At 38.9% G+C, this 25,419-nt stretch overlaps 1 protein-coding gene across 1 annotated transcript in view; it reads left to right on the top strand.

Annotated features, from left to right (window-relative positions):
- Window positions 1-20,437, top strand: part of CNTNAP5 (contactin associated protein family member 5) — a 796,877-nt gene extending 776,440 nt beyond the window's left edge. The window contains exons 22-24 of the mRNA XM_072788823.1: window positions 8,556-8,774; window positions 10,488-10,559; window positions 13,115-20,437. Of these exons, the coding sequence (XP_072644924.1) occupies window positions 8,556-8,774; window positions 10,488-10,559; window positions 13,115-13,311 (488 nt within the window). The 3' untranslated portion in view covers window positions 13,312-20,437. The remainder of the gene's footprint in view (window positions 1-8,555; window positions 8,775-10,487; window positions 10,560-13,114) is intronic.
- The last annotated feature ends 4,982 nt before the right edge of the window (window positions 20,438-25,419 follow it).

The following is a 25,419-nucleotide window of genomic DNA, read 5'->3' as shown; positions in this document are numbered from 1 at the left end:
GAGTAGAATATATTTCTTTTTTTTTTTTAGAATGTATTTCTATAGATTATTTTTGGACTCTGTTAAAAGGCTGTTAGGAAATGTAGGATCTCAGTTTTCCTCATTTCCTCTAACAGAATAAACAACATAGGTATAAATTAATACACCTGAGTTTGATTCTGACCCCCACATCAAATAATCAGTAACCTAGAAGGAACTATTTTTGTTTCTTTGAATCTCAGCTTCCAAATCCCAGTTTTAAAGTCAGAAAAGTGATTTTTCTATGGAAAACAAGCAGAATTGCAATTGGGGGTATGATAGCTAAAGCTTTTTATTTTGGAAATTGTTGCTAAGGTTTAACTGGTTCAGTAGTCACTATCCTACATCCATAGAGGTGCCTGTGCATAATGCACATAACCAAGCAACCCAATTTAAAAATGAAAAATATAGTTCAGGTACTGAGTTGTTCAGTTCAAATAATGAATCTTTAAATGGCAGAACTTTTGTTTACTGAATTGGCCTGGTTATTTTTTAGTCTTCTTGCATCATTAGCATTTATATGTATGCATGTATGTATATATTTTTACTTTAAAGAGTTATGGAAGACCTATTATGGGCCAGACCCCGTTCCATGCAGACTCATTCAATCATCCAACAGATTTATTTAGCGACCTCTATGTCTGAAATACTATGTTAGAAATTAAGTAGTTAGTGGTAGGCAAATAAGCACACTTTCTTCCTAAAACTTGTCGTTTGGAGTGGTGCCTAAATGCTAAACCAATAATCACACATGCACACACACACGCACATATATACACAATTACAAACTTCGAGGAAATGAGTTAAAAAGGAAATCATCTTGTTTCAGTGCTAGAGACTAAGAGGAGAAATGTGGTCCTTGGTAAGGTATCTAAAGAAGTGCTCACTGACAAAGGGACTTTTAGGCTGATACTGAAGAAAAGGAGGCTGTCATGCAGTGTTTGGGAAATGCTTCCTTGGCCAATGTGTAGGCCCTGACTCTTGAAGCCTATGGGGTCATAATGAACAGGACAGACACTGGGATGTATAGCAACAAATGTCCTTGGCTACTCAGACTCCATATGAACAGTGCATTTAGCTCTAGGTAACAGGTGCTGAAATAATGAGGAATCTATTCCATGTGCACTCTTGGCAGAGCTGTACGAAATATTAATGAACTTGGCTGGCCTCATCAAAGAGAGTTCCACATAGTGTGTCCTGAGTGTGAATGTGAAAGTAAAGAAACTATATGCTGATCAATGGCCAGAATGAAGAAGTTTGAAATGTATGTAAATATTCCTGATTAGGCTGCGTTACTGCTCAGATTATGAAACATTTATTTTTTCATTCATTAATTCCTTTTAGTGTTTACTAAACACACAGTCTGTGTGTTGGACACAGTGTCCTAGTTATTGAAGGTGGAAATCGAAAAGGACAGTTCCCCTGAAAACATGAAGCTTCCAATCTTGTCAGGGGACAGATTCATAAACATTATTGTGAAATAAATAAGTATCATAGAAGTGGGCAAAATATCTTTCTTTTTTCCTGCCTATCTTTTGAAAATCATATTTTGCTTTGCTTTAAGGCAGAGTTAACTTGATTTTTCAGTGTTTTGAATGTGCTGGACTTTCTCATTTGAGGCCTTATATGATCTTTACTGGAACATTCTGCACATCCACTCATCCATGATTATTGTCTATTCATCACTTAAGCATTTATTTAAATACATTTATTCCAAGCCATCTATTTTTTAAGAGTCTATTTATTTATCTGAGAGAAAGAAAGAGAGAGAGAACCATCAGGGGGAGCAGTAGAGGGAGAGCAGGGAGCCTGATGTGGGGTTTGATCCAGGACCTGGGATCCTGACGGAAGCCAAAGGCAGACGCCCCGTGGACTGAGCCATCCAGTAGCTCCTGGTAGTTAAATTTCAGACTACTTCAGGTTTTTCTTTGTATGATAACCTGTGGTTTTTCCAGATGTTGATAAATAGTATGAGGAGAAATCCTGTTATTCTCCTTGATTGGAAAGGAAAATCTTGGGAAGAGTAAGAGAGAGAACAGCATTTTCCCCTGGTGGGGACATTATTTGCATTCTCGTTCTACTATTTCTAGGTGATAGCATTCATTCATTCATTCATTCTGTAGTCATTCCATAACCCACACATAAATTAATCCCTCCCTTGCTCCTGATGAATGCAATTGCAACCTAAAAACAAACAAACATACAAACAAAAAAATGAATTAGGGAATGCAGGGCAGCTCTGGTGGCTCAACGGTTTAGCGCCGCCTGCAGCCTGGGGTGTGATCCTGGAGACCTGGGATCGAGTCCCATGTCAGGCTTCCTGCATGGAGCCGGCTTCTCCCTCTACCTCTCTCTCTCTCTGGAAAATAATAATAATAATAATAATAATAATAATAATAATAATAAATCTTTAAAAAAAAGAATTAATTATGTCTTTACTATAATACAGAATTCAGTATAAAACAAAGTTTGTGCTTTCCTTTGTTTTTGCTACTTATTTCTTCTTAGTTATATAAAAATATCCTTTCTACCTAGGATATGTAGAAAATATCTTTTCTACCTAGGATTTGTTGGTGGAACTTTTTAGGCTGGCAGCATAGCTTAGATAAAGAGTTTGGAATTTCACTTGCAAATCCAAAGCATAATATCACCTCATAACATTCAGAATGGCTAGAATAAAAAAAAAAAAAAGATAAGTAATAAGTGTTGTCAAGGATGTGGAGGAAAGAGAGCCCTCATGCACTATTTGTGGGAATATAAATTGATGCAACCAATATGGAAAACAATATGGAGAGTCCTCAAAAATTTTTAAAAAGTAGAGCTACCATATGATCCAGTAATTGCCCTGCTGGGTATTTCCCCAAAGAAAACTAAAACATTGACTTACAAAGATCTATGCACACCAGTGTTTATTGCAGCAGTATTTACCATAGCCAACATACAGAAGCAACCCACATAATCATGGACAGATGAATGGATAAGGAAAATACACACACAATAGAATATTACTCAGCCATAGGAGATTGTGTCATGTGCAGCAAGATGGATGGGCCAAGAGGGTATTATACTAAGCAAAATAAGTCAGAGAAAGACAAATAACATATGACTTTATTTATATATGGAATCTAAGAAACAAAACAAACGAACAAACAACCATAAAACCTGAATCAGACCCAAAGATACAGAAAGCAAACTGATGGCTGCCAGAGGGAAATGAGGTGGGGGGATGGGTAAAATAGTGAAGGAGGTTAAGAGGTACAACATTCCAATTATAAAATAAAGAAGTCATGGGGCTGAAAAGTGCAGCATAGACAATATAGTCAATAATATTTTACAATCATGTGACAGATGATAAAACTACACTTGTATTTTGTAATGTACATAATTGTCAATTCACTATATTATATACTTGAAATTACTATTCTATTATATATCAACTCAATTTCAGTTACAAATAAAAGGCATTTACGGGTGTCTGTGTGGCTCAGTTGATTAAGCATTGACTCTTGGTTTCAGCTCAGGTAATGATCTCAGGGTCATGAGATGGAGCCCCACCTAGGGCTCTGCGCTCGTAGGTGAGTCTACTTCTCTCTCTCTCTCTTTCCTTCTCACTCTGCCTCTCTACCCACTTAAGCTCGAAATATATAAATAAATCAATCAATCTAAAAAAATTAAAAAGGAATTGACATCAACAATTTAATTTAATTTAATTTAATTTGTTATCTCTACCTTCTGGTAATAGAAAATAAATCCCAGAAAGGTTAATTTACCCAATAATCCACAGAAAATGGTGGAGATGGAATCAAACCAGATGTTTCCAGCAGAGGGGTTAACTGAACAGGAAGAGTTAAAAAAAAAAAAAAGTTTGGCATTTCAAGTTATAACCTCAACTTTAATTGAGCTTCAACTTCGCCATATGATCTTTTTATATTCTTTTAATTTTTCTGAGTACCAGTGTCTCCATCCATAAATTTTGGGTGATAGTAACAGATATCTGGAAGAACCTTTGAGGGGAAAAGAAATAATACTCTGACACAATTGTAGCATAGTTATGTGAGAGGTGTTTAATAAATGGGGATTATTATTTGCAGCTTTTAAATTATTTTTAGCAAATGAGTACTCCCTACCACATATTAGTTAACAAGGTTATAAGAAGGATAATAATTTGGAGTAATCCTAACATTTTTATTTTTTATTTTGCCTCTCCATATGTGCAAAGATCTGAGAAATGATTCTATCAGACCTCATGGTGGGAGTATTTTCTCCTATCAGGGATTCTTTCCCTCTTCATTTCTTTTCAGAAACATTTCCAAGTTCCCATCTTTATTATATATCTAGAATAAATACACTTTCCTAAACGTAAGACTTTATTCAAAACATCTCTTCCTTTAAGGAGAGAATGTCATTTTCTGTCATTTTCCCCTATTTATCTATATACTTTTTCTTGTATCTGGAGCTTGTATTCCTAGCAGTTACTATAGTGATGTCTTTCAAGGACCTTGGCCCTGATAGAGGCTTCTTTCTACCTGGGTTCTGGGAATGAGATTGGGCATTTTTGACTTAGACCCTTAAGGTATGGTGACAATGACATGTTACTTTCCACTGCTTTCCTACAATGCAAAAACTTCATGCTAGTTTCTGCTCTTCTTTTCCTATCTTCTGCTCTTCTAAATGCTCTGATCTCTAACTTTACCTCTTGAGAACTACCAATCAGTAGAGAATGTGCATTTGGAATTATAGCTGGGTACATTGAATTCTAGTGCCATTTAGCAAGAGTACACAGTCTTCATTAAAGAAAGCTTTTTGGCCTGGGAAATAGTTGCATGACAGTGTTCAAAAAGTCTCTTACGCGACAGTCTTTTGAAGCCCATATTAAGAAATAAATACACAGGGATGGCTCAGCAGTTGAGAATCTGCCTTTGGCCCAGGGTGTGATCTGGGAGTTCTGGGATCAAGTCTCACATTGGGCTTCCTGCAGGGAGCCTGCTTCTCCCTCTGCCTGTGTATCTGCCTCTCTCTGTGTCTCTCATGAATAAACAAATAAAATCTTAAAAAAAAGAGAAAAAAATATACATGTAATCCTTTAACGAGTAACAAATATGTACCACTACTGTGGCATATGTATTGGAATATTTGGAAATCAGCAGTTTCCTCTCCACTCCAATGTTCTTTTACATTTAAAGAAGTGTCACCTTACATATCTGTTGAATTCTCATTATCTTTACCTGAAAAATTCTCATGGAATCTCAGATATGCAGTAGTAGGAAGAATAATGAGCCACAGAAATACCCAAGTCCTAATCCTCAGAACCTGTGAATATATTTCGTTAAGTGGCAAGAAGGAAATAAGATTGCAAATGAAATCAATGTTACTAATCAGCTAGCTTTAAAATAAAGAGATTATCCTAGAGCATTTGGGTGAGCCCGCTGTATTCACAAGGTTCCTTAGAGTGAAAAAGGGAGTCAACAAAAGAGAATTAGAAGCAGGTGTAACTGTGGAGGAAAGACACAAAGACATGCAACAGAGCTAGCTTTGAAGATATGGGAAGCCACAGGAATGTGGGTGGCTCATGCAGAAGAATGAAGCTAGACCATTCTCTTACACCATACACAAAGATAAACTTAAAATGGATGAAAGGTCTAAATGTGAGACAAGAATCCATCAAAATCCTAGAGGGAGGGGATTCCTGGGTGGCTCAGTGGTTTAGTGCCTGCATTCTGCCCAGGGCGTAATCCTGGAGTCTCGGGATTGAGTCCCACATAGGGCTCCCTGCATGACTGTGTCTCTGCCTCTGTCTATCTGTGTCTCTCATGAATAAATAAATAAAATCTTAAAAAAAAAATCCTAGAGGAAAACACAGGCAACACCCTTTTTGAACTTGGCCACAGCAACTTCTTGCAAGATACATCTATGAAGGCAAGGGAAACAAAAGCAAAAATGAACTATTGGGACTTCATCAAGAGAAAAAGCTTCTGCACAGCAAAAGAAACAGTCAGTAAAACCAAAAGACAACCTACAGAATGGGAGAAGATCTTGGCAAATGACATATCAGATAACGGGCTAGTATCCAAGATCTATAAAGAACTTCTTAAACTCAACAGCAAAGAAACAAACAATCCAATCATGAAATGGCAGAAGACATGAACAGAAATCTCACCAAAGAAGACCTACACATGGCCAACAAGTACATGAGAAAATGCTTTGCATCACTTGCCATTAGGGAAATACAAATCAAAACCACAATGAGATACCACCTCACGCCAGTGAGAATGGGGAAAATTAACAAGGCAGGAAACAACAAATATTGGAGAGGATGTGGAGAAAGGGGAACCCTTTTGCACTGCTGGTGGGAATGTGAACTGGTGCAGCCACTCTGGACAACTGTGTTGTAGTTCCGCAAAGAGTTAAAAATAGACCTGCCCTACGACCCAGCAATTGCACTGCTGGGGATTTACCCCAAAGATACAGATGCAGTGAAACGCCAGGACACCTGCACCACGATGTTTCTAGCAGCAATGTCCACAATAGCCAAACTGTGGAAGGAGCCTCGGTGTCCATCGAAAGATGAATGGATAAAGAAGATGTGGTCTATGTATACAATGGAATATTCCTCAGCCATTAGAAACGACAAATAGTCACCATTTGCTTCAACGTGGATGTAACTGGAGGGTATTATGCTGAGTGAAGTAAGTCGATAGAAGAAAGACAAACATTATATGGTTTCATTCATTTGGGGAATATAAAAAATAGTGAAAGGGATTATGGGGGATAGGAGAGAAAATGAATGGGAAGTATCAGTGAGGGTGACAGAACATGAGAGACTCCTAACTCTGGGAAACGAACAAGGGGTAGTGGAAAGGGAGGTGGGCGGGGGGTTGGGGGGGTGACTGGGTGATGGGCACTGAGGGGGGCACTTGATGGGATGAGCACTGGGTGTTATACTATATGTTGGCAAATCGAACTCCAATAAAAAAATACACACACACACAAAAAAAAAAAAGAATGTGGGTGGCTCATGGGAGCTAGAAAAGGCAAAGAAATGGATTATCCCCTAGAACTTTTAGAAGAAATGCAGCCTTGTCAGCACCTTGATTTTATTTTTTTTTAATTTTTATTTATTTATGATAGTCACAGAGAGAGAGAGAGAGGCAGAGACACAAGCAGGCTCCATGCACCGGGAGCCCGACGTGGGATTCGATCCCGGGTCTCCAGGATCGCGCCCTGGGCCAAAGGCAGGCACCAAACCGCTGCGCCACCCAGGGATCCCAGCACCTTGATTTTAGTGCAGGGAAACCCCTGTCAGACTTCTATAGAATTATAACACAATAAAGTTGTGTTGCATTGTTTAATTTAAATTGTTCGTATTTGTGGCAATTTGTTACAATGGCCTCATAAAATGAATACACATGGTTTCTTTACTTTTCCAGTAAGAAGAGAGGGATGATAAACTAGTGAGGTTTATATGGGTATTGAAGGCGGAGAACATAAGGGAAAACTAGAAAAGGCATTAACAAGAGATATTAATTTTTCCTTTTTTTCCGTATTCTCATCACATCTTTTCCTACATACTGCCAAAATAATTCTTGCTTGGAGATACATGGAGGCAATCTGATCTTTGTGGATTTGAAATAAATTATAATCTCTGCTGGGTGGAGAGGGAAGTCCTTGCCCTCTTCCAGAAAATAAACAGATCATCACAATTAGATAACCTTTTGAACCATTTAGGTAGGTTGAAACCGTTATACCTTAAGAAAAAAAGAAGCAGCTCATGTGTATTGCAATTTTATGTAATTGTATCTTAGCAATTTGTTCAAATGATCTTTACTAAAAGAGAAAGGGGCTACTGAATAATCTGACTACCAAACTTGAAGAAAATAAGACATTAGATCTTGCTGTGAATCATAAATGATTGCCTCTTCACCTTTTACAAAGACTCAAAGATACTTTGGAAAATTGCTATCAGAAAATCAGTGCTCTCCAACCAGCACCATGAACAGAACTAAGCAGGTGAAAATCTTGAATAGATGGTCAGTTTATACAGGCCACTTAAAACACTGAACATGAGACATTTATGGAAGGGCTACTTTGACTTCTATTCTCTTTAATCCATTTTTTTTTCTTTGTGACATTTTTGAGTTCAATGTTGTAATGAACACTGTAATGTACTTGTACTAATTCCCAGCATCCATAGATAAATGGTGATGGGGATAATGAAATACATTTTATAAAACATCTAGACTGTAGAACAGATTTATTAAGTCTTTGTTACAGTTCATAAAATACATGAATGAGAATTTAGAAGTTTGAAATGTTATCTCAAGGCAAAGATGGCCCTAACGGTTTTCTATGATATGTTGTTGATAAATTGATGCTTATAGTGTGGAGGTAAGGTATGGGAAGAGAGACAGGAGATGATTTCCCGTACTCAACGGACTGTAAGGTAAATTCCGTGATTTTAGACATTATTTAAAGAGGATATGGAACATAGTTTGGAAAACAAACAACTGTAAAACACAGGAGTGTCTTTCATGTTGCAGAGCATCTTGGATTGGATTCTGAAATTGCCAAAGCCAACACCCTGGGTTTTGTTGGATGCCTGTCTTCAGTCCAGTATAACCAGGTAGCACCCTTGAAGGCAGCCCTGCGTCATGCCACCATTGCACCTGTGACTGTCCAAGGGACCCTGATGGAATCCAGCTGTGGCTCCATGGTGGATGTGGATGTGAATACAGTGACCACGGTGCACTCTTCATCAGGTACACAGAATACCCAGGGGAAACTGCCTTCTTTTGATAGCACTACTTTTGATATCTTCAAGAAGTTTCTAGGTTAAAGGCTAGTATTATGCAAGCCCTTACTTTATATGATTACAGATAGTTAAGAGTTATGACTGGTTTCTCATGGTTTTGAATATTATATGTGTTGAATATAATCCCACTTTTAATATGATGAGTAGTTAGAACTCAATGCATGTGTGTGTGTGTGTGTGTATATACATACATATATATGTATGTGTATATATATCACTACAGTTTGACTACTTCTCTGAGGATCGAAGAGTTTAGGATCAGAGATGGGCAGGCTAGTTGTTGAACTAATATAATTCATGTGATTAAAATCAGCCTTTCATAATAATAAAAAGGCCCCACAGCATTATCATTTATACATCTTCTCTTATTTTACCCCTCCCTAAAACACCTTTTCTGTCTTTCCTTAGTCACCACCATCATGAGTGTCTTGAACTGTACCTGGGATTTGTCTTAATCAAGCATGGTAATCAACTGCCAAATAAGTTATTAATCATGAACAAAGAAAGGGGACTGATTTTTGCTGTTGCCTACTCATCACCAAGTTTGGTGTTTTCCTGGAAGCAGTGAGGTGTAATAGAAGGAAACAGAATGTGACAGTTGACTAGCCTTGATTTGAATTCTAACTCTTATAGAACTCCAGACATGTTACTAAATAACTTCAATGTAGGGATTCCTGGGTGTCTTAGTGGTTGAGCTTCTGCCTTCGACTTGTCCCAGAGTCCCAGGATTGAGTCCTGCATCAGGCTCCCTGCATGGAGTCTGCTTCTCCCTCTGCCTGTGTCTCTGCTTCTCTCTCTCTCTCTCTCTCTCTCTGTGTGTGTCTCATGAAAAAAAATAGAAAACATTTTTAAAAACAAATAAACAAACAAATAACTTCAACCTAATCTCCTATCCGTGAAGTGGGAAAAATAATACTTATGTTGTAGGCGTTTTCTGAGGATGAAGGGATGCTGATGTCATCCAATATTGTATTGAACATTCCACGTGTGCTATATGCATACATATGGATATCATTACCCCCTTGTAATACATTTGCAGATTTGTTATTTAAAAATGTCTCTAGTTCAACAAGTGGCAGAGCAAGATTCAAATCCAGGTCTATGTGCCTTCAAATTTAATGATCTTTTTTCTTTGACCATTTATGTTAATGTACATAGTGAAATCCCTCTCCCTGTCATTGAGGGTTTCTTGGGGGTGTTAATCCTCCAGCACTTTTGTCTTTCCCTGTCAATGGACTCAGAATCCTTGAGCAGCTAAAGAAACCTCTGAAGCAGAGAGCATATGCATGCTTGAGGTAAGAGGCTATTGTAATGAAGAAGGAGAGTCCAACCAAGCAGAGAGGGTACCCTAGGTTAGGCTGGGAGGTAAAATGTAGGTGAAAGCAGATATGGGTGGGTTCTACCATCATTTGTTTCAGCCAATTATCTTACAGCTGACATAGAAGCTACTAGTCATGGAACTATGGGGTGGAAGTTTTGTACTTTTGTGTGTATGTTTGTCTGGGTTTCTAAAAAAAAAAAAAAAAAAAAAAGCAAGCTCACAACTGTTTGAGAGCACTTGGTCTAATCCACAGATACGTCATCATCTCAAGTCCATATTGTAGACCTCCTTCCTGTACTTTGAGTCAGGAGTGAGTGTCATGTCTTTTACTCTTTGCAGATCCCTTTGGGAAGACAGATGAGCGAGAACCACTCACCAATGCAGTTCGAAGTGACTCAGCTGTCATTGGAGGTAAATCATTCCTGTTGCTGAAAACAGAGGGGACATAAATGATTCTGTACTTGGGAGAGATTTGATTCCTTCCTTAATTATGGCCACCTAGCATACAGAATCCTGCATGATCTGCAAGACTGTGAGCCTTTTCATGAATAGGCATGGGTGCTGTATGATTCAAGGCACCCCCTCCCCCTAAGCATCCACAGCTCCATGGACGCATCCTGCCCTTGATCCATCAGGCAGCTGACTACCGAGTCAACAGCTGGAACATTTACTTAGCGACAGACAGTGCACTGTGTTCATCTCATCCGGTTGTCAGTTATCCTAAAGCACAAACAAAGCGCACCAATAAAACATATGGGAAGAAGCCATGTTGGGGCAGACAGATGGGTGAAGCTCCAGTCCTGTTGGTTTTCTCCACCAAGTGATTTGGGTTGGATCTAATGAGCAGGGTGAAGCCCACAGGAATGGAGTTTCAAATCCAGCAGCACATATGTTACAGATACAGATCTTGTCTGCTCTGCTGTGAGCTCAGCTTTCCCTCCCACCTCCCCTGTCTTTCCATTTTCTCACCGACTGTCGGTCTCACCTCTTTTTATCTTGCCTCAGCCTGGCCACTGCCTCCAGTAACTTTTTTTTCCCCTTCTGGGCTTTGCAACACAGAATGATTCCCAAACCTTGTTTAATGTAAGATGCCCCTGAAAGACTGAATTCATTGCCATCCAAGAACCATAGCTCCAGCAGGTGCCCCCATCACTGCCTTCTGGCAGGCAAGATTAACTGATCCACACCAGATGGAGTTCTTTTAAAAGTCAGCAGTATCCATTCATTTAGCTTCTATTTAATGAGTCTTAGCTATGGGTCAGGCCCTGTGCTAAGTATAGGAATACATGGTGAAAGACGTGGATGCTGCCTGCAATGAGCCCACAGCCTGGTACAGGAGGGCACTGGTAAACAGAACACGTTGGAATTGGTGAGTGGTGTTTTGAGGAGGAAGTACAAACGGCTGTGGGTGCACCATTACAATGCAATTGTGAGGAATAAAAACCATAACCTTTCCTTAAGAAGTTCTTAAAATGACTGACCTGAATTTCTGCTTCAGGGGAGAGAGTCCAACTTGATTTTTATTTGGCATTAAGAAACATAGAAAAGAATGTGCCTGTTTCTCTTCCTACAGTTTCACATTTGACAAGAAAAGACTTTTGTGACTGCTGACATTTTCTCACCCAGTAACGTGCTTCTGTGAGTCTCTAAGAGCAGGAAAGGCATCCCAATCCCTTGGGAAAACTCCTCCAATTCTGAACAGTCTGTGTACTAAAGGAGTAGAAACTGGTTCTGTACTGTATCTCATAAAGCTGCGGCCCGATCGTAGGAGTCCCTCACTACGATCCGGTTTACTCATGTTGTTAACTTGGGTGGTTTTCCTCTGCCTTGTTCTAAAATAGTCAGGGAGGATGATGTATAATGGTTTTAGAGTATTAAAAAAAAAGTAAACCATCTTAATCATGGCCCCAGCTCTGATACAAATCATAAAAAATGTACAGTCAACATATCTAGCTCTCAAATGCCCATACATGTAAATCAAAATGCAAGATGTCCAAAACTATCTTTCTAAAATAAGCATATTTCGTCACCATCCGTTCTACTTAGAAAAACAAAAACAGCGGCATGTATGCTTTCTTGGGAATACATTTATATTTGAATATCATAAACACATCTCAAAATTTAATGATGAAAAACCTACATCCACGTATAGATGCATTCTCTCTTTAAGAGTCACTAGTTTCTACATTGTCACCCTCTTTTTGCTGACTTTGTTTTTCTCATCCCCAGAGGCTGCTGGCGAAGGTAGGGACAAGACCTTTGAGTCAGCAAGGGCAACTTGCCGAGTAGAAGCAGTAAAATCACATGCAATCAAAGCAGGCAGAAATCCGACCTAACTGGAAGAAGTTTGCCATTTCAGTTGACTCTGAGTCTCTGGATGATAGAGGCATACTGTTTCTGAACTGTCCCATGTCTAGCAGAGTGCACAGCCGTGAAGAATGTCCTACATGTTTGGGAAGCATTCCATTATTAACAAAAAATGTTTGGCAAAGCAAGCATATACCAGAAACAAATTTAGATCAGGAGAATATGTACTGAGGCCTGGGATACTCCACTATGGTTTTCTAGGGTGCTAAAGTAGTTCTAAAATACTCAGTTGTAAGAAGTGATGAATGATTAAACATCACAAATATGCTAATTAAATGATTCTGTCGCATTCTTTAAATCAGGTCTTGAGGAAATAACTAAGAAATCCTTTGCCAGTCTGAGTCCATATTTAAATGATGACATTCTCTGATTTAGACTGACTTTATTCCTGGCCAGTCTGGAAGAGGAGATTTTTCAGTAACTGAAGACTGAATGCAGTTTAGCTGGTCTTCAGTTCTAAGCATGCAGCAGGGTTTGTTGCTGTTTGTTTTGTCTTGTTTCTTTCTCCTAAGTGCCTTCCCTGTCTAGACTGAATCACCTCTTTTGAGTGGATGATCTGTGATGATTTCCATCTCTCTTTCTTTCCTCTTTATCAACAGGAGTAATAGCGGTGGTGATATTCATCATCTTCTCTATCATCGGCATCATGACCCGGTTCCTTTACCAGCATAAGCAGTCACACCGTACTAACCAGATGAAGGAGAAGGAATACCCAGAAAATTTGGACAGTTCCTTTAGAAATGACATTGACTTGCAAAACACAGTGAGCGAATGTAAGCGGGAATATTTCATCTGAAAAACTGCAGGGTCACCTAATATTCTCTTTTGGGTTGTTGTTATTTTTTTCTCCTTTTTCCTCTCTTTTAATTTTGGTCATTCTCCTTTTCCTATTAGTTTGCCAATTATTTTTGGCACATACCCGTATCAGCCACAGCTTCTATATCCCCTTAACCCAGCCCAGAAGACCAGGCAGCTATGGCCACTGCCTTCCTTTCTGATAAACTTATTGTGATGATAATGATCACTCAAGAGACTGACTTTGCTCCTCTAGATAAAGAAGAGACACATGTGTGCACATGTGCATATTTAGTTCTGTATTTCCAGTTTCTAAGTAAGATGCACTCTTTAGTTCCACAGCTGTTCTGTCTTGCATTAAACCTCAGGCTTGCTTTGAACCTGAGCTCTGTGACTTAGGCTTATGACACTCATCCTTGACATCCTCCCCCATCTCAAGTTCATTCCTACCAGGGAACTCAGGGTAGAGAAAGAAGATGCTAAAGGTCTGGTTCGCTTCAGTGGCACTTTCAAAGGAATAAGAGAGGTTCGTTATGTGTTGATTTTCCTTAGCAAGGGACGCCCATTGCCCTAACTCATCACCTTTTTTCACTTTGACTCTTATCCCCTGAGTATTTCAAATATAGGATTCCTGACAGTAGTGAGCTATTCCTTTGCTCCTTTCTTACCAGTCTCTCCTGGGGCCGACACTTTAGAACAGCACACAATAGCATAAACCTAGGGGAAGCATGGAAAATAGTAGCTTGAAACTAGGAGGTAAAAAAGGAAGCTGCTAGGAAGTAGATGTTCTATAACTTCAAAAATGCCTCTTCCAATTTTGTAAGAAATGTTAGCTAGGTTATTCCTGGGATTATTATACTGAGGTATATATATACATATATAAGTTGCTGCAGCATAAAGAAATTTAAATAAAAGTCTAAAATAGCACCTGTCCATGAAAGAGTTTAAACCATCTTAACTGAGCTTTAAAAACAAAAACAAAATTTAAGAAAAAATCAAAACTGCGTGAAAGAAGAGAAATACCAAGCAGGATTCTTCCCTTCCATCTACTCACCAAAGATCCGGTGAATAAAGCAAATGCAGATTTCATGTTTTAGGGCAGACACATGATCCACCTCTGTCCATAGAGCCATTCTCTGGAAGGTTCGAGGTGTACTGACTGATGGAGCATATGATTTGTGTAGTGAATCCTCACTGCTTAGTTTCAGAGGAGCCCATAAGTTCTACAGTAGATCACATTTTCAAGTCATCTACACCCTATGTATATAAAGCCCCCTCCCCCATCTTTGTGTAGGCGTAGACTCCCAGATGAGATGATGGTAAGTTTCAGCACCTTTTCCCCTCTGGATAACAAAGCTTCAAAGAAATACAGTCATTCCTTCAAGAAGGCATCTCCAGTTCATTCATGAAGTGGTGGTAAGAATCCTGATGATTTTTTGCTATGGCAACAGGTCTAGATCTTTGCTTCTGGGCCATCTTGGAGAAAAAGAGAAGGGAAAACAATATCAATCCTTCAGAATGCTGGGAATGCCAATATAATGATCCACAGATGTGGAAAGTACTTGCCGATTCTCTTTACAAGACAGATTTGGTTTGGGAAACAATTACCACATCGAAGTTTGCCAGCCTTGACAGTTAGCAGACATTCCATCTTGTTCTTAGAGTGTCTCTCGCTTCTGATTATTTAACACTCCCCTGCGTGGCCAGATTCCCAATGAACAACTCATTAGCTCCATCTCATTTCAAATCCATTTCAGGCTTTTCTTTCAGTGTCTGAGCACATGGGTAAGGATTCATCTTATAATCATATTTCTCAAATTTAGGGTGTTGTTCTAAATATACATTCTCTTCTAAAAACTTTCTGTGGATTCTTAATCACTTCATCATTATATCGTTTTGCTAGTAAACTTATTTAAAGTGATTCCAACTTGAGCATCTTTTTTTTTCCTTCCAGCTTTTTAATAAGATGAATGATCCATCAATAAGAGGAAAGATTTTTAATATTGTTTTCTCCTGCCCTGTCCACCTCTATTTCCCATTTTCATTTTTGAATTTTCTACTTCCATAAAGGCTGTATAAATCAGCCTTTTGCTTGGATACATAGTCCTTTGTCCCCTGAAATAAAAGTCACCATGAAGTGCAATGGGTTTAGCCTGAAGCATCTCCAGTAATGAAGTGGAAAGGCAAAGGAAGGTGTGAGTAATAAAACTGGAACCCCTCATTATTCAAGTCTCTGAGAAACGAGGACTATATTTGCTGACATGGTGCTAATAGAAGAAATGGAGAACTAGCAAAGGCCAACTCAGAGTACTTGCTTTCCTCATCTACTTATATATGCTCGTAGGTAGTTCTATAGTGTGAAGAATATATGAAGCTCTATCCTTGCCGCATCTGCACTGCAGAATCCACCAGCACGCCTCTCCGTGCACGTAGACGATGTATACATACGCACGACGTATCCAGACCTACGAACCAATGCCAAGACCGTGCAGTCAGCACATCACTCTTACAAGTAGAGTCTCAGGGCTAAACCAGAATTACTTTTACAGGGTTGGATTATTTCGTAACCCCAGAGAACACTAACTTTCACTAGGTGTATATGGAAATAAGCAAGCTGCTCCCTCCAAAGCAAAACACAATTTCCCCTCAGAATTAAGTGCTAACTCTGCCTGTCTTTCCTCAGTGGTACCAAATCCATGTAGTTTTGTGCAATTGTTCAATTGTGTGAGTGTTTGGATATTTGAGTGATTATAATCTAAAACAAATAGTCTTTGAAAGCATTCTGACCCTCCTTAATCACTGTTTTCTGCTTGGATAATCAAGGTCCCTGACATGCCAGCTGGACCACCATAATCCTCCACTGTAACACTTGGTCCTTGGTAACTGCTGATTACAGAAAGATTTTATGGAGTGTGGTCACTTTATAGCAAAACCAAAAACACCTGTGCAATTTCACATTCTAAGGGGCATATTTTATCGATATAATTACCACCAAACAAGCTTATTTATGTAGCAACAGTATATTTGCTTACCCTAAAATATATTAAACACCCACTGCATCACTCATTGTGCATATAGGTTAGACTGCCGTGGTCTCTATGAGAATTAATCTAGAGAATTAGACATTTGTCACTTCTCTAGACATATGTTTATGAATAGCTCAGCCTCTTCTATTCACTCTCAACTGCATATGGGAGATTTATTTTAAAGGTCCTGAGACTGAATTTTTAAAACAGTTTCTGTTCTCTTTAGTAATAACAGAGGTGGTATAACCTGACTTCTACGCCACCCCAGGGTAGCAGGAGCAGGATCAGAACAAAAGAAATAAACGTTTTTCTTTCTTTGTTCATCATGAAGTATTTACTGAATGCCCAGTGCTCCAAGGGTTATGCTAGATATGGGCTGTACAATAATAAAGTATACCTTGTTCTTGCCCTTGGAAGAGCTCAAAGTCTATCAGGGTGGGTACATATTGTTGTAACAGAGGTATGCAGAAGGTGCTAGAATGGAAAGCAAGGTCCAGCATAATCATTTTTGCAAAGCCTTGGCTAGAGACTTAAGCAGATGAATTTCTGGAAATACTCATAATTTTTTTCTTGCATAGCCCATCTTAACAAGCTGCTTTGTTTCTCTTCCTCAAAGCAAATATCTACCTATGCAGATATTTTTCTCTAGAGGGAAATAGACTAACTCTTTAGGAACAGCAAGAAAAGATGATCCTTGTCTCTAAAGAACTTTGGAGGAGGGAGAATTCTCTCCATCTTTACTTCATTTCAGGTTGGGGGATTCTGAAAATCCTTCCTATCAATCAGACCTGATAGTGACGGCTTGGGGACCCTCCCTGGGGTAGAGACAAAAATCTCCATTTCCACCCCTCTCCTCTTTTATCTGTTCTTTCAGTGCCATGTGTTTATGACCTTTTGCATCTCATTTGCTCTTCCGGATGACACTTAAGGTGTCTGCTGTCCTTCCGCCCCTCCTAAAACTCTTCTTTGTCCCCATGAACCATTTGACTCTATTTAGAATGATCTCTGAGAACTAAATGAAGTATCTTTGAGTAAGTAACTGACTAAAAGTTGTTGGCCATCTACGTGAGGTCTCACCTCTGTACTCTGGGTGAGTTTTTTTCCAATCCTGAAAGTCACACCTGTCTCTTCTCTGCAGGAAGCTTATTCACTTACAGGAGCCTCACTGGGAGGCTACAGAGTGTCTTTTCCAAGATATTCAAGGAAATAGAAATCGGGCTGTTGAAATCTTTCTTATAAAAGCCTTGACAGTTTGTCTACCAACATCCTAGATTCCTTTGAATCCCTCATAGCTGCAATCCATCAAAGCCACATTGTAATACCAGCTCGCCAAGGGGAATTTGAGACAGTGTGTAGCTCTGCTACTCATTTTTCTTTAACCTAAATGCTTTGACATACTTAGGCTTCAATTGTCCTACAGATCACAAGTGGACCAAATAAATAGAGGTTTCCTTGTTCCTGTAGATGTGAAAGTGGTTAATGGAAGAAGGTGTAAGCAAACCCCAAACTTTCAGAATACCTGGAGGATAACTGAGTGCTATTTCATGTCTCTCATGCAGTTTGAAAATGTTTTCTTTATTTTTATTTTTTGAAAATGTTTCCTTTAAAAGACACATAGTGTACTTGAATTACTTCCACATACTGTTCTTGGTTCTTTGTCAACCTGTACTCTTATACCCGCACCCTTACTTGGTGGGCATTGCAGATTTGGGTGTCCCCAGTTTTCATCTCTGTTTCCACAAATCCTAAATAGTTGAACCTTTTAAAGGGAAAAACAGTGTAAACAGACACATACACAAAGACTTTGTAAAATAGGGCTGTTAGTCAAGCTTTCTTCAGGATGTTCTACATACACATCTGTTTAGTAGGGATAGACAAATTTCCTCTTGAGTTGGCAGTTATTTGAAACCTTCATATAAGGTTTTAATACTGAACTCTTGCTATGTTTGAGTGAGTTTTCTCTTATTTTGCACTAAGGTACTCTGAGGAAGAACAGAAAAGCACATTTTTTTAGTGAAATATTGTACTTTGTAAGCTAGTTGTCTGTCTTTTGTAATGTTTATAGACTACAAAGTGGCTGAGCAGACATAAGCAAGGATAAAGGCAAAAGTTGGTGTTGGTGTTTTGACCACACCTGCCAAGAACATGTTGAGGAGGAAGAGGGAATCTGTGGCAACAATTGGTGGCCTCTCAGATGTAGAGGGTCATTGTTCCCATCATGGATCAGTGGCAGCAGCTCTTCCCATGCTCTTGGCTCCTAAATCAGGAGTTCCTTCAGTGCATTTGGACCATTGTCTTACACATTAGGGAAAGAGGCAATATCATGGGGTTTACATAAATAATTCATTACCTACCTTTGCATGACACATTTTTTACCCTTCCCAGCCTATTGCAACCACATCTTTTTTTCTTTTAAATTATGTTTATTTCCTCAAGATTTTCCCAGGATGCTTTAGTGCTATCACCACAATGATCTATCCTGCCCAGGTTGAACACCCAGATGCAATTTTAAGGAAAAGAAACTGTCAAAAGACTCTTTAGGTTCACTATCCCAAATCAAAACTCCCATGAGTGGAAGGCTTGAGGTCCTTAAATCAGTCTACTGGTCCTTCTTTCCCCTTCATTGGTCCCGCCATAGGCATGACATTATAAACATTATATTATATGACATTATAAAAAGATACGATACTCTCCATTCCTGATAGTGAATACTCCCAGGGACCCACCATCTAACACTATTTGTAAACACTGCCTTTCTTAATCATTCCCAGTGACACAGGGAAAATTTTACAAAATACCAGTATAAAATTTAGAGTAGTACATGACCATGACCAAAGATGAATCTAATTGTTTCAGTAATTAAATACTGGTCTTATTTTCATTTGCTTCATGTTCTCCCATGCCTCAGATGCCAGAAGTAGCCTCAGAGGACATGAACAAGGTGCTGGGTATGAAAGAGGAGCATTGTATTACTCTGCAGACTCTTTGGGAGGCACATAAGTAGAAATATTATTATCCTTAAAGTTTCATTGAAACTTTAAGGATAATATTCACAGGCATCTGCTTAGTCATATTTTTCCATTATAGTCAACCCCATCCCAAAGGCTTTACATGAAATATTAACATAGTCTCTTCTATTTGAATGGCAGTGTCAAACTGTGTAACCTTGTCCTGCCTTAAATACTCATGCAAAAAATACCAAACCCTGCTTTAGAGCAACATAGTTATAGTATGAGGAGGACTTTCCATTTAGTGAGATCTAATGCCAAGACTTTTCTCCTTCTGAAGCCAGTAGTTGACAGGCCTTCTGATATTCTGAGCCGTCTTGGGTTGTCACTTCCCTCAGTCAACTGGTAGAGGCAAAAAGGGTGCAGGGTTGTTACTGGGAATACACATGCCCGCTGGGGGGTGGCGGGGGGGACCAGGAGTCTGCCTCCAGGATTTGACAGGTAAGGAGTCAGTAAACATTTTCAGTTAAAAGGCTGGATGGTCAATACTTTAGGCTCTGAAACCAGACAGTCTTGGTTGCACATATTCACTTCTGCTTTTGTAGCGGGAAGTGGGACATACATGCCATGGCTACATTCCAATAAAACTTTATTTACAAAAACAGGCAACTGGTCATATTTGAACCATGGACTGCAGTTTGCTGATCTCTGTGACAGAGCATTATTACCATGTCCATTTCAAATGGGATATCAGTCTCTCTGGCATGCAGTGGCCCTCATTTTTTGAGGAATTAGAGTGGGAAGATTATTTTTAACAAATAAACAATAAAATGCAAAATAACCTCTCCCCTCAAAAACTATATGTTGGACTTTTTGTTATGGCAAAAGCACAAAACAGGTCACCTCTCTTTGTAGATCTGCCACAGTCTAGCTTTTCCTTTGGAGCTTCTCATTTTTGTTCTTAAAACAGAATCCCAAGTGATGTTGCCTCGTTCCAAGTCAGTTTTGTAGACCACGTAACATGTCTTAATACACTGTATGGGGAAAAATAAAAGTTAGCCTTAGATTTCTTTGTTTTCTATGGTTACTGTTGTACAGAAGAAAGACTTAAACTGTAAATAATGTATATTTAATAAAGAGAGATTTTGTATGATTTTGTGTGGAAGCTAAATGTGTCTTGCCGTGTTTTCTTGGGTTAATGAAGTGTCAAACAATTAATCCCTTAGCTCCCATTCTCATCCCTTAGACCATTAACTCCCAGAAAACATGACCTGTTCTGTTGCTGGAGAAACATGAAACTCCCACTCCCTGGGTTTATTGATCTCAGCAGGCCTGAAAGTGCTGTCTTGGGCTGTCTCATCACTCAGCTGAATTATACTTGCCTGTGTGTCTGGCTCAAATGTGTACAAGAGCAAGCTCATTGACTTGGTCAAAAGTCACTTCAGGGCTCTGGAGCCATCCAGGTTTCAGCTTCCCACATGAGATCCTGGGCTTCTGTTAAGCCTTTATCAGAGCCCATTTCCAGCAGCCACATTTCTTACCTCACTTTGCCTTCTCTATCTTTTCAGAGTCCTAAGCCCAACCATACTCTATGTGTTTAAGGTACTAAACATCCATTGTCATGAAATAGAACTCACTTCATATGTTGCTTATTGACATTTCTGTGTATGGGGCAGTTAGTCAACAAACAGACATGAAAAATTGGCAAAGTTTTTAGACAGGAGAGGGACACTGTCAGATTTACCTTTTATAAAATCACATCTAACTTTTCAATGAATAATAGGCCATAGGCAAATATGAAAAGAGAAAAGAATGATTAGGATCCACCACTCCAATGGTGGTTTGGACAAGGGCTGTAGTAGGAAAGACTACCATAGTAGCTGGTCCAGACAAAACCCAGAGGGCTTGCTGATGGACTCAAAGGAGATTGTGAGCAGAAAGAAAGGAATCAAAAATGATTAGAATTTTAGGCTTAAGCAACTGAATGGACAGGAGCAAATAGCTTTGTTTTGGAGAAGAGAGGCTGGGAAGTAGGAAGGGTGAATCATGAGTTCAATTTGGGATTTTTTAAAGTTTGAGATTCTCTAGGCAATAAGTGGAGGTGTCAAGCAGGTATCAATGTATGTGTCTGCCGTTCAGGAGTGTGGTCTAGTCTGGAGAGACATGTGGGAGATATATATATATATATATATATATATATATATATATATATGCAAGAGAGAAAGAAAGTCTGGTTGAGAATAACCAGGGCATAACTAGAAAACAGAGCCTGGTCTGTTAGAGGAAAAGAAGGCAGACACTGAGGAAGGAACAAGACCAGGTGAGTAAGTTGGAGCCCAGAGAAACAAGTACTTAACCAAGAGGAAATGAACAGTCCTTAAATGCTACTGAAAACTAAGTCAGATGAGAATACACAAACACTACAGGCTTTAGCAAGATTAAAGTACTGAAGACCCTTCTTAAATCCACTTAATGAAGAAGTAAGGAGTAAATACAATTTTTAAGTCAACTGAAGGGATGGAGAAGCTAGAGGACAGCATGGGATAAGGCTCAATGCCATAATTATATGGTAGAAATGCATGGACTTTGTAGCCAGGCAAACTACCAGGGCTCAAATCCCATAAAGTACCATTATTTAGTTTTGTCACTTGAAATAAATTAACCACCATAATTCTTAGGTTTTGAAGATGTAAATTGGAAAATTAAAAACAAAACCTTTAGTAACCCTGAGTATCAAATGAAGTAATACATGCAAACCACTTAGCTGCATACGTGGACAGTAGAGCCCTCCATAAATGCTGTCATTAATTATCTCTTTATCCTTTCCTAGTGTTTTGAAAACAAATGATACATATCATACATAATTTAAAAAGCCAGGTACAGAAAAGGCAGTCATGCTTTGTTCTGTAAGGAGGCTCAGTAGTAGTTTGCAAGCAGATTGGACTATGAAGAGGTCTTAAGTTCTAGCTCTGGCTCTGCCGTAAATGAACTTTTGAGATGCCCTTTCCCCACAAAAGCAGATACGAGATTGTAAATAATGAAACAAATCAATTACCTTAAATGTCAATAATAATCTTTCATATTAGAGAACTTGACCTCATGGGCTTTTGGCCAGAAAGTGCTTCAAATTCCAACTCTATTAATTAGTAGCTGAAGGACAGTAATAAATATGTCCTTTCTTATCTTTGAGTTTCAGTACCTGATCATTCAATGGATTTTAAAACAACATTTATGTTAAAAATATATTAGTTTCCCTACTCTCTTTATCATGAGCTGCTTTCTAGTCATATAATCAGAGAGTAACATGCAAAGTTAATAAAGAACTATAATAACTTTATCCACCTTGCCATATCCATATTTGATTTAAGCCTGCAAAACAAAACAAAAAAAAATGGCTGAGTCCAAATGGACACATGGGGGAGAGGGCAGGGAAGGAATAACTCTATGGTGTTTTTAATAATACAATTTTTAAACTGTGTGAATTGATTTCATTGTTCATGATGGTTCAAAAAGAACAAATTTCCAAGGGCCAACATTTGATCATGTAGATGGGCTCACATTGTCTGCACATCTGAGACAGGTTATACAGGCTCTGACACTGTGTGCCAGCTGCTGAAAGCCCAGTCTGAAATGTGAAATCCATCCGTGGGGAGGAAACACCAGCTAGCTAATGACAGCGCTGACTAGCCGAAAAGGCAAATCCGCTTCAGCTGCGCCCTCCAAGGAGCTCCAACTGTTCAAACAGGCCTTACTTAGAGCATATCTTTCACTGAATGGAGGAGAAATGCCATCAAGGGAGAGCACAGGAGGACTCTCCCCATAAAAGGGCAGGTGGTCGCTCTCAAGTCCCTGACACATTGGTTTGGAGAATGTGACAACTTGTTCTTGTCTCCAACGGCCTTTTGTTGTGTGCAAAGCTCTCATTTAAGAGATAATTTATGAAGAGAACTAGTATGAGTCAAATATTCTCATACAATAGTAATGTAATAATAAAATAATTACCAATTGCTGTGGACCTAGTGTATGTCAAATATTTATACAAGCTACTTCTTTTGTCACAATGAAGCTATCAGACATTGTTTTTCTCATTTTGCAAATAAATATATTTAGCATGAGAAAATTGATTTGCTAAAAGAACTGCATAGTCTTTGATAATACAGATGCTTGGATTCAGTGCCCACTCTGTTATTTGTGTAGCTTTAGGCAAGGGTCTTACCCTGTGTGTGACTCTGCTTCTCATCTGGAAAATAAGAATGTTAACTCCAATTTCACAGATTGATATAGGTAGTTAGTGGAAGTGTAAAGATTTAGCTAATTTCAGCCTTAAACTACATATAGCTATACCCAGCTACAGCTAAAAAAAAGTCAAATAATGTATTTTGACCCTGGTATAACTGCTCTGTTCCTGGCTTTTACTGCTCTATGAAACTAGAGGAAAGTCTCCAATAAAGGGATAAACAAAAATGCCATAAATACCAAATTGAGGTGTTCTCAGACTATAACCACTTACACTGAACCAACACTGAATCTGTGATACCAACAGAATATGTAGGAATCATTCTGTGTCTGTAGGAAACCCTCTGTGATATACCTACTCACTGGGCCAATCTCCTGTGAATCAGGAGTGTAGCTGATCTTTACTTGCCAGATGTCTTAAGAGGCAGAGCCTCTTCTGGAAGACAATGACAGTATTCAATGTTCACTTAAAACCAGGGCCCATAGAAAACATTTTTGAGCACAGAATTTTTTAAAAAGATTTTATTTATTTATTCATGAGAGGCACAGAGGGAGAGAGAGGCAGAGACACAGGTAGAGGGAGAAACAGTCTCCCCATGGGGAGCCTGATGTGGGACTCGATCTCAGGACCTTGGGATCAGGCCCTGAGCCAAAGGCAGACGCTCAACCCCTGAACCACCCAGGTGTCCCCAGGACAGAAATTTATAACAAGTAAAACCAAATGCTCCTTTCTAATAAACAGGCAGAGATCTTCCACCAGTCATGGCTCCATTTTGGAATTTTGGTGGGATATTCATGCTGTAGCATATTCTAATTCTTGCGGATCTTCTCTTTAGGCGTCTGTGAAGAAGCTGGTGAGCTTATTAAAGAAACTTTATGATACGACGTTAATTGAGAGCCTGCAGTGTGCTAGATGCTGCACTTCCCACGTATGCTTCTGGTTTTGTTGTTGTTGTTGTTGTTGTTGTTGTTGTTGTTTTAAGATTTATTTATTTATTCATTCAGAGAGAGCGAGAGAGAGGCAGAGACACAGGCAGAGGGAGAAGCAGGCTCCATGCAGGGAACCCGATGTGGGACTCGATCCCCGGTCTCCAGGATCACACCCTGGGCTGCAGGCAGCGCTAAACCGCTGCCACCAGGGCTTCCCCATGCTTCTGTTTTTAAATTATAAGGAAAGGCAAAGTTAAAAATAAAACTGTCAGAAACCAAATAAAAAGAGATCAATGTCATGTGCTGTGTATATATGTTCTTTAACATTTTATCTCATAAAAAAGACGCCTAATTTTGTCATCCTTTAGATTTTGCAAGATAATTTTATAATATTAATATTATAGTGTATAATATGAACTCTACTATATATTCTGAGAGTAACCATTAATTTTCTTTCTCATTCATTCAGTAAATATTGCTAAGCAATTTTGATGTGGATTTTGAGTGAGATGATGGGAATAATCACATAATATTTGGGGAGTCCAACAGATAACAAGTCTGTAGAGGAGGTGCTATAGAGAATGCTCAGGTTCCAATTAGCACACATGAGCAGAGAGCAGGCATTTGACTAAAGAAGATGTGATTTCCGTTGTGTCTTGTAGGTCTAGAGGATGATCAGAAGTTAAGTCGAAAATGACATGTAAGAGAAAGGAAATAGCATTTGAAAAAAGGCACTGAGGCAAGAATGACTGTACCCATTCAAGAAATTTTACATAGCTCAATGTAGCTTAGAATAAAGTTAGAAAGTTCTTATTCAAAAATGACAGGCAACTCAGCAAAGATGTGAGAATGACCTTTTATTTTAAAGTTTCCTCACTGGGATAAGGAAAGCAAAGATAAGAAATAAGGAAAGTGCAAAAGTGAAATGGAATCATATTTCAGTTGCATCATATTTAAGTAAGTATTAGA

Source organism: Canis lupus, chromosome 20 (assembly GCF_048164855.1).
Source record: "Canis lupus baileyi chromosome 20, mCanLup2.hap1, whole genome shotgun sequence".
Classification (NCBI taxonomy): Eukaryota; Metazoa; Chordata; class Mammalia; order Carnivora; family Canidae; genus Canis; species Canis lupus.
This window is presented reverse-complemented; position numbering and strand designations above follow the sequence as displayed.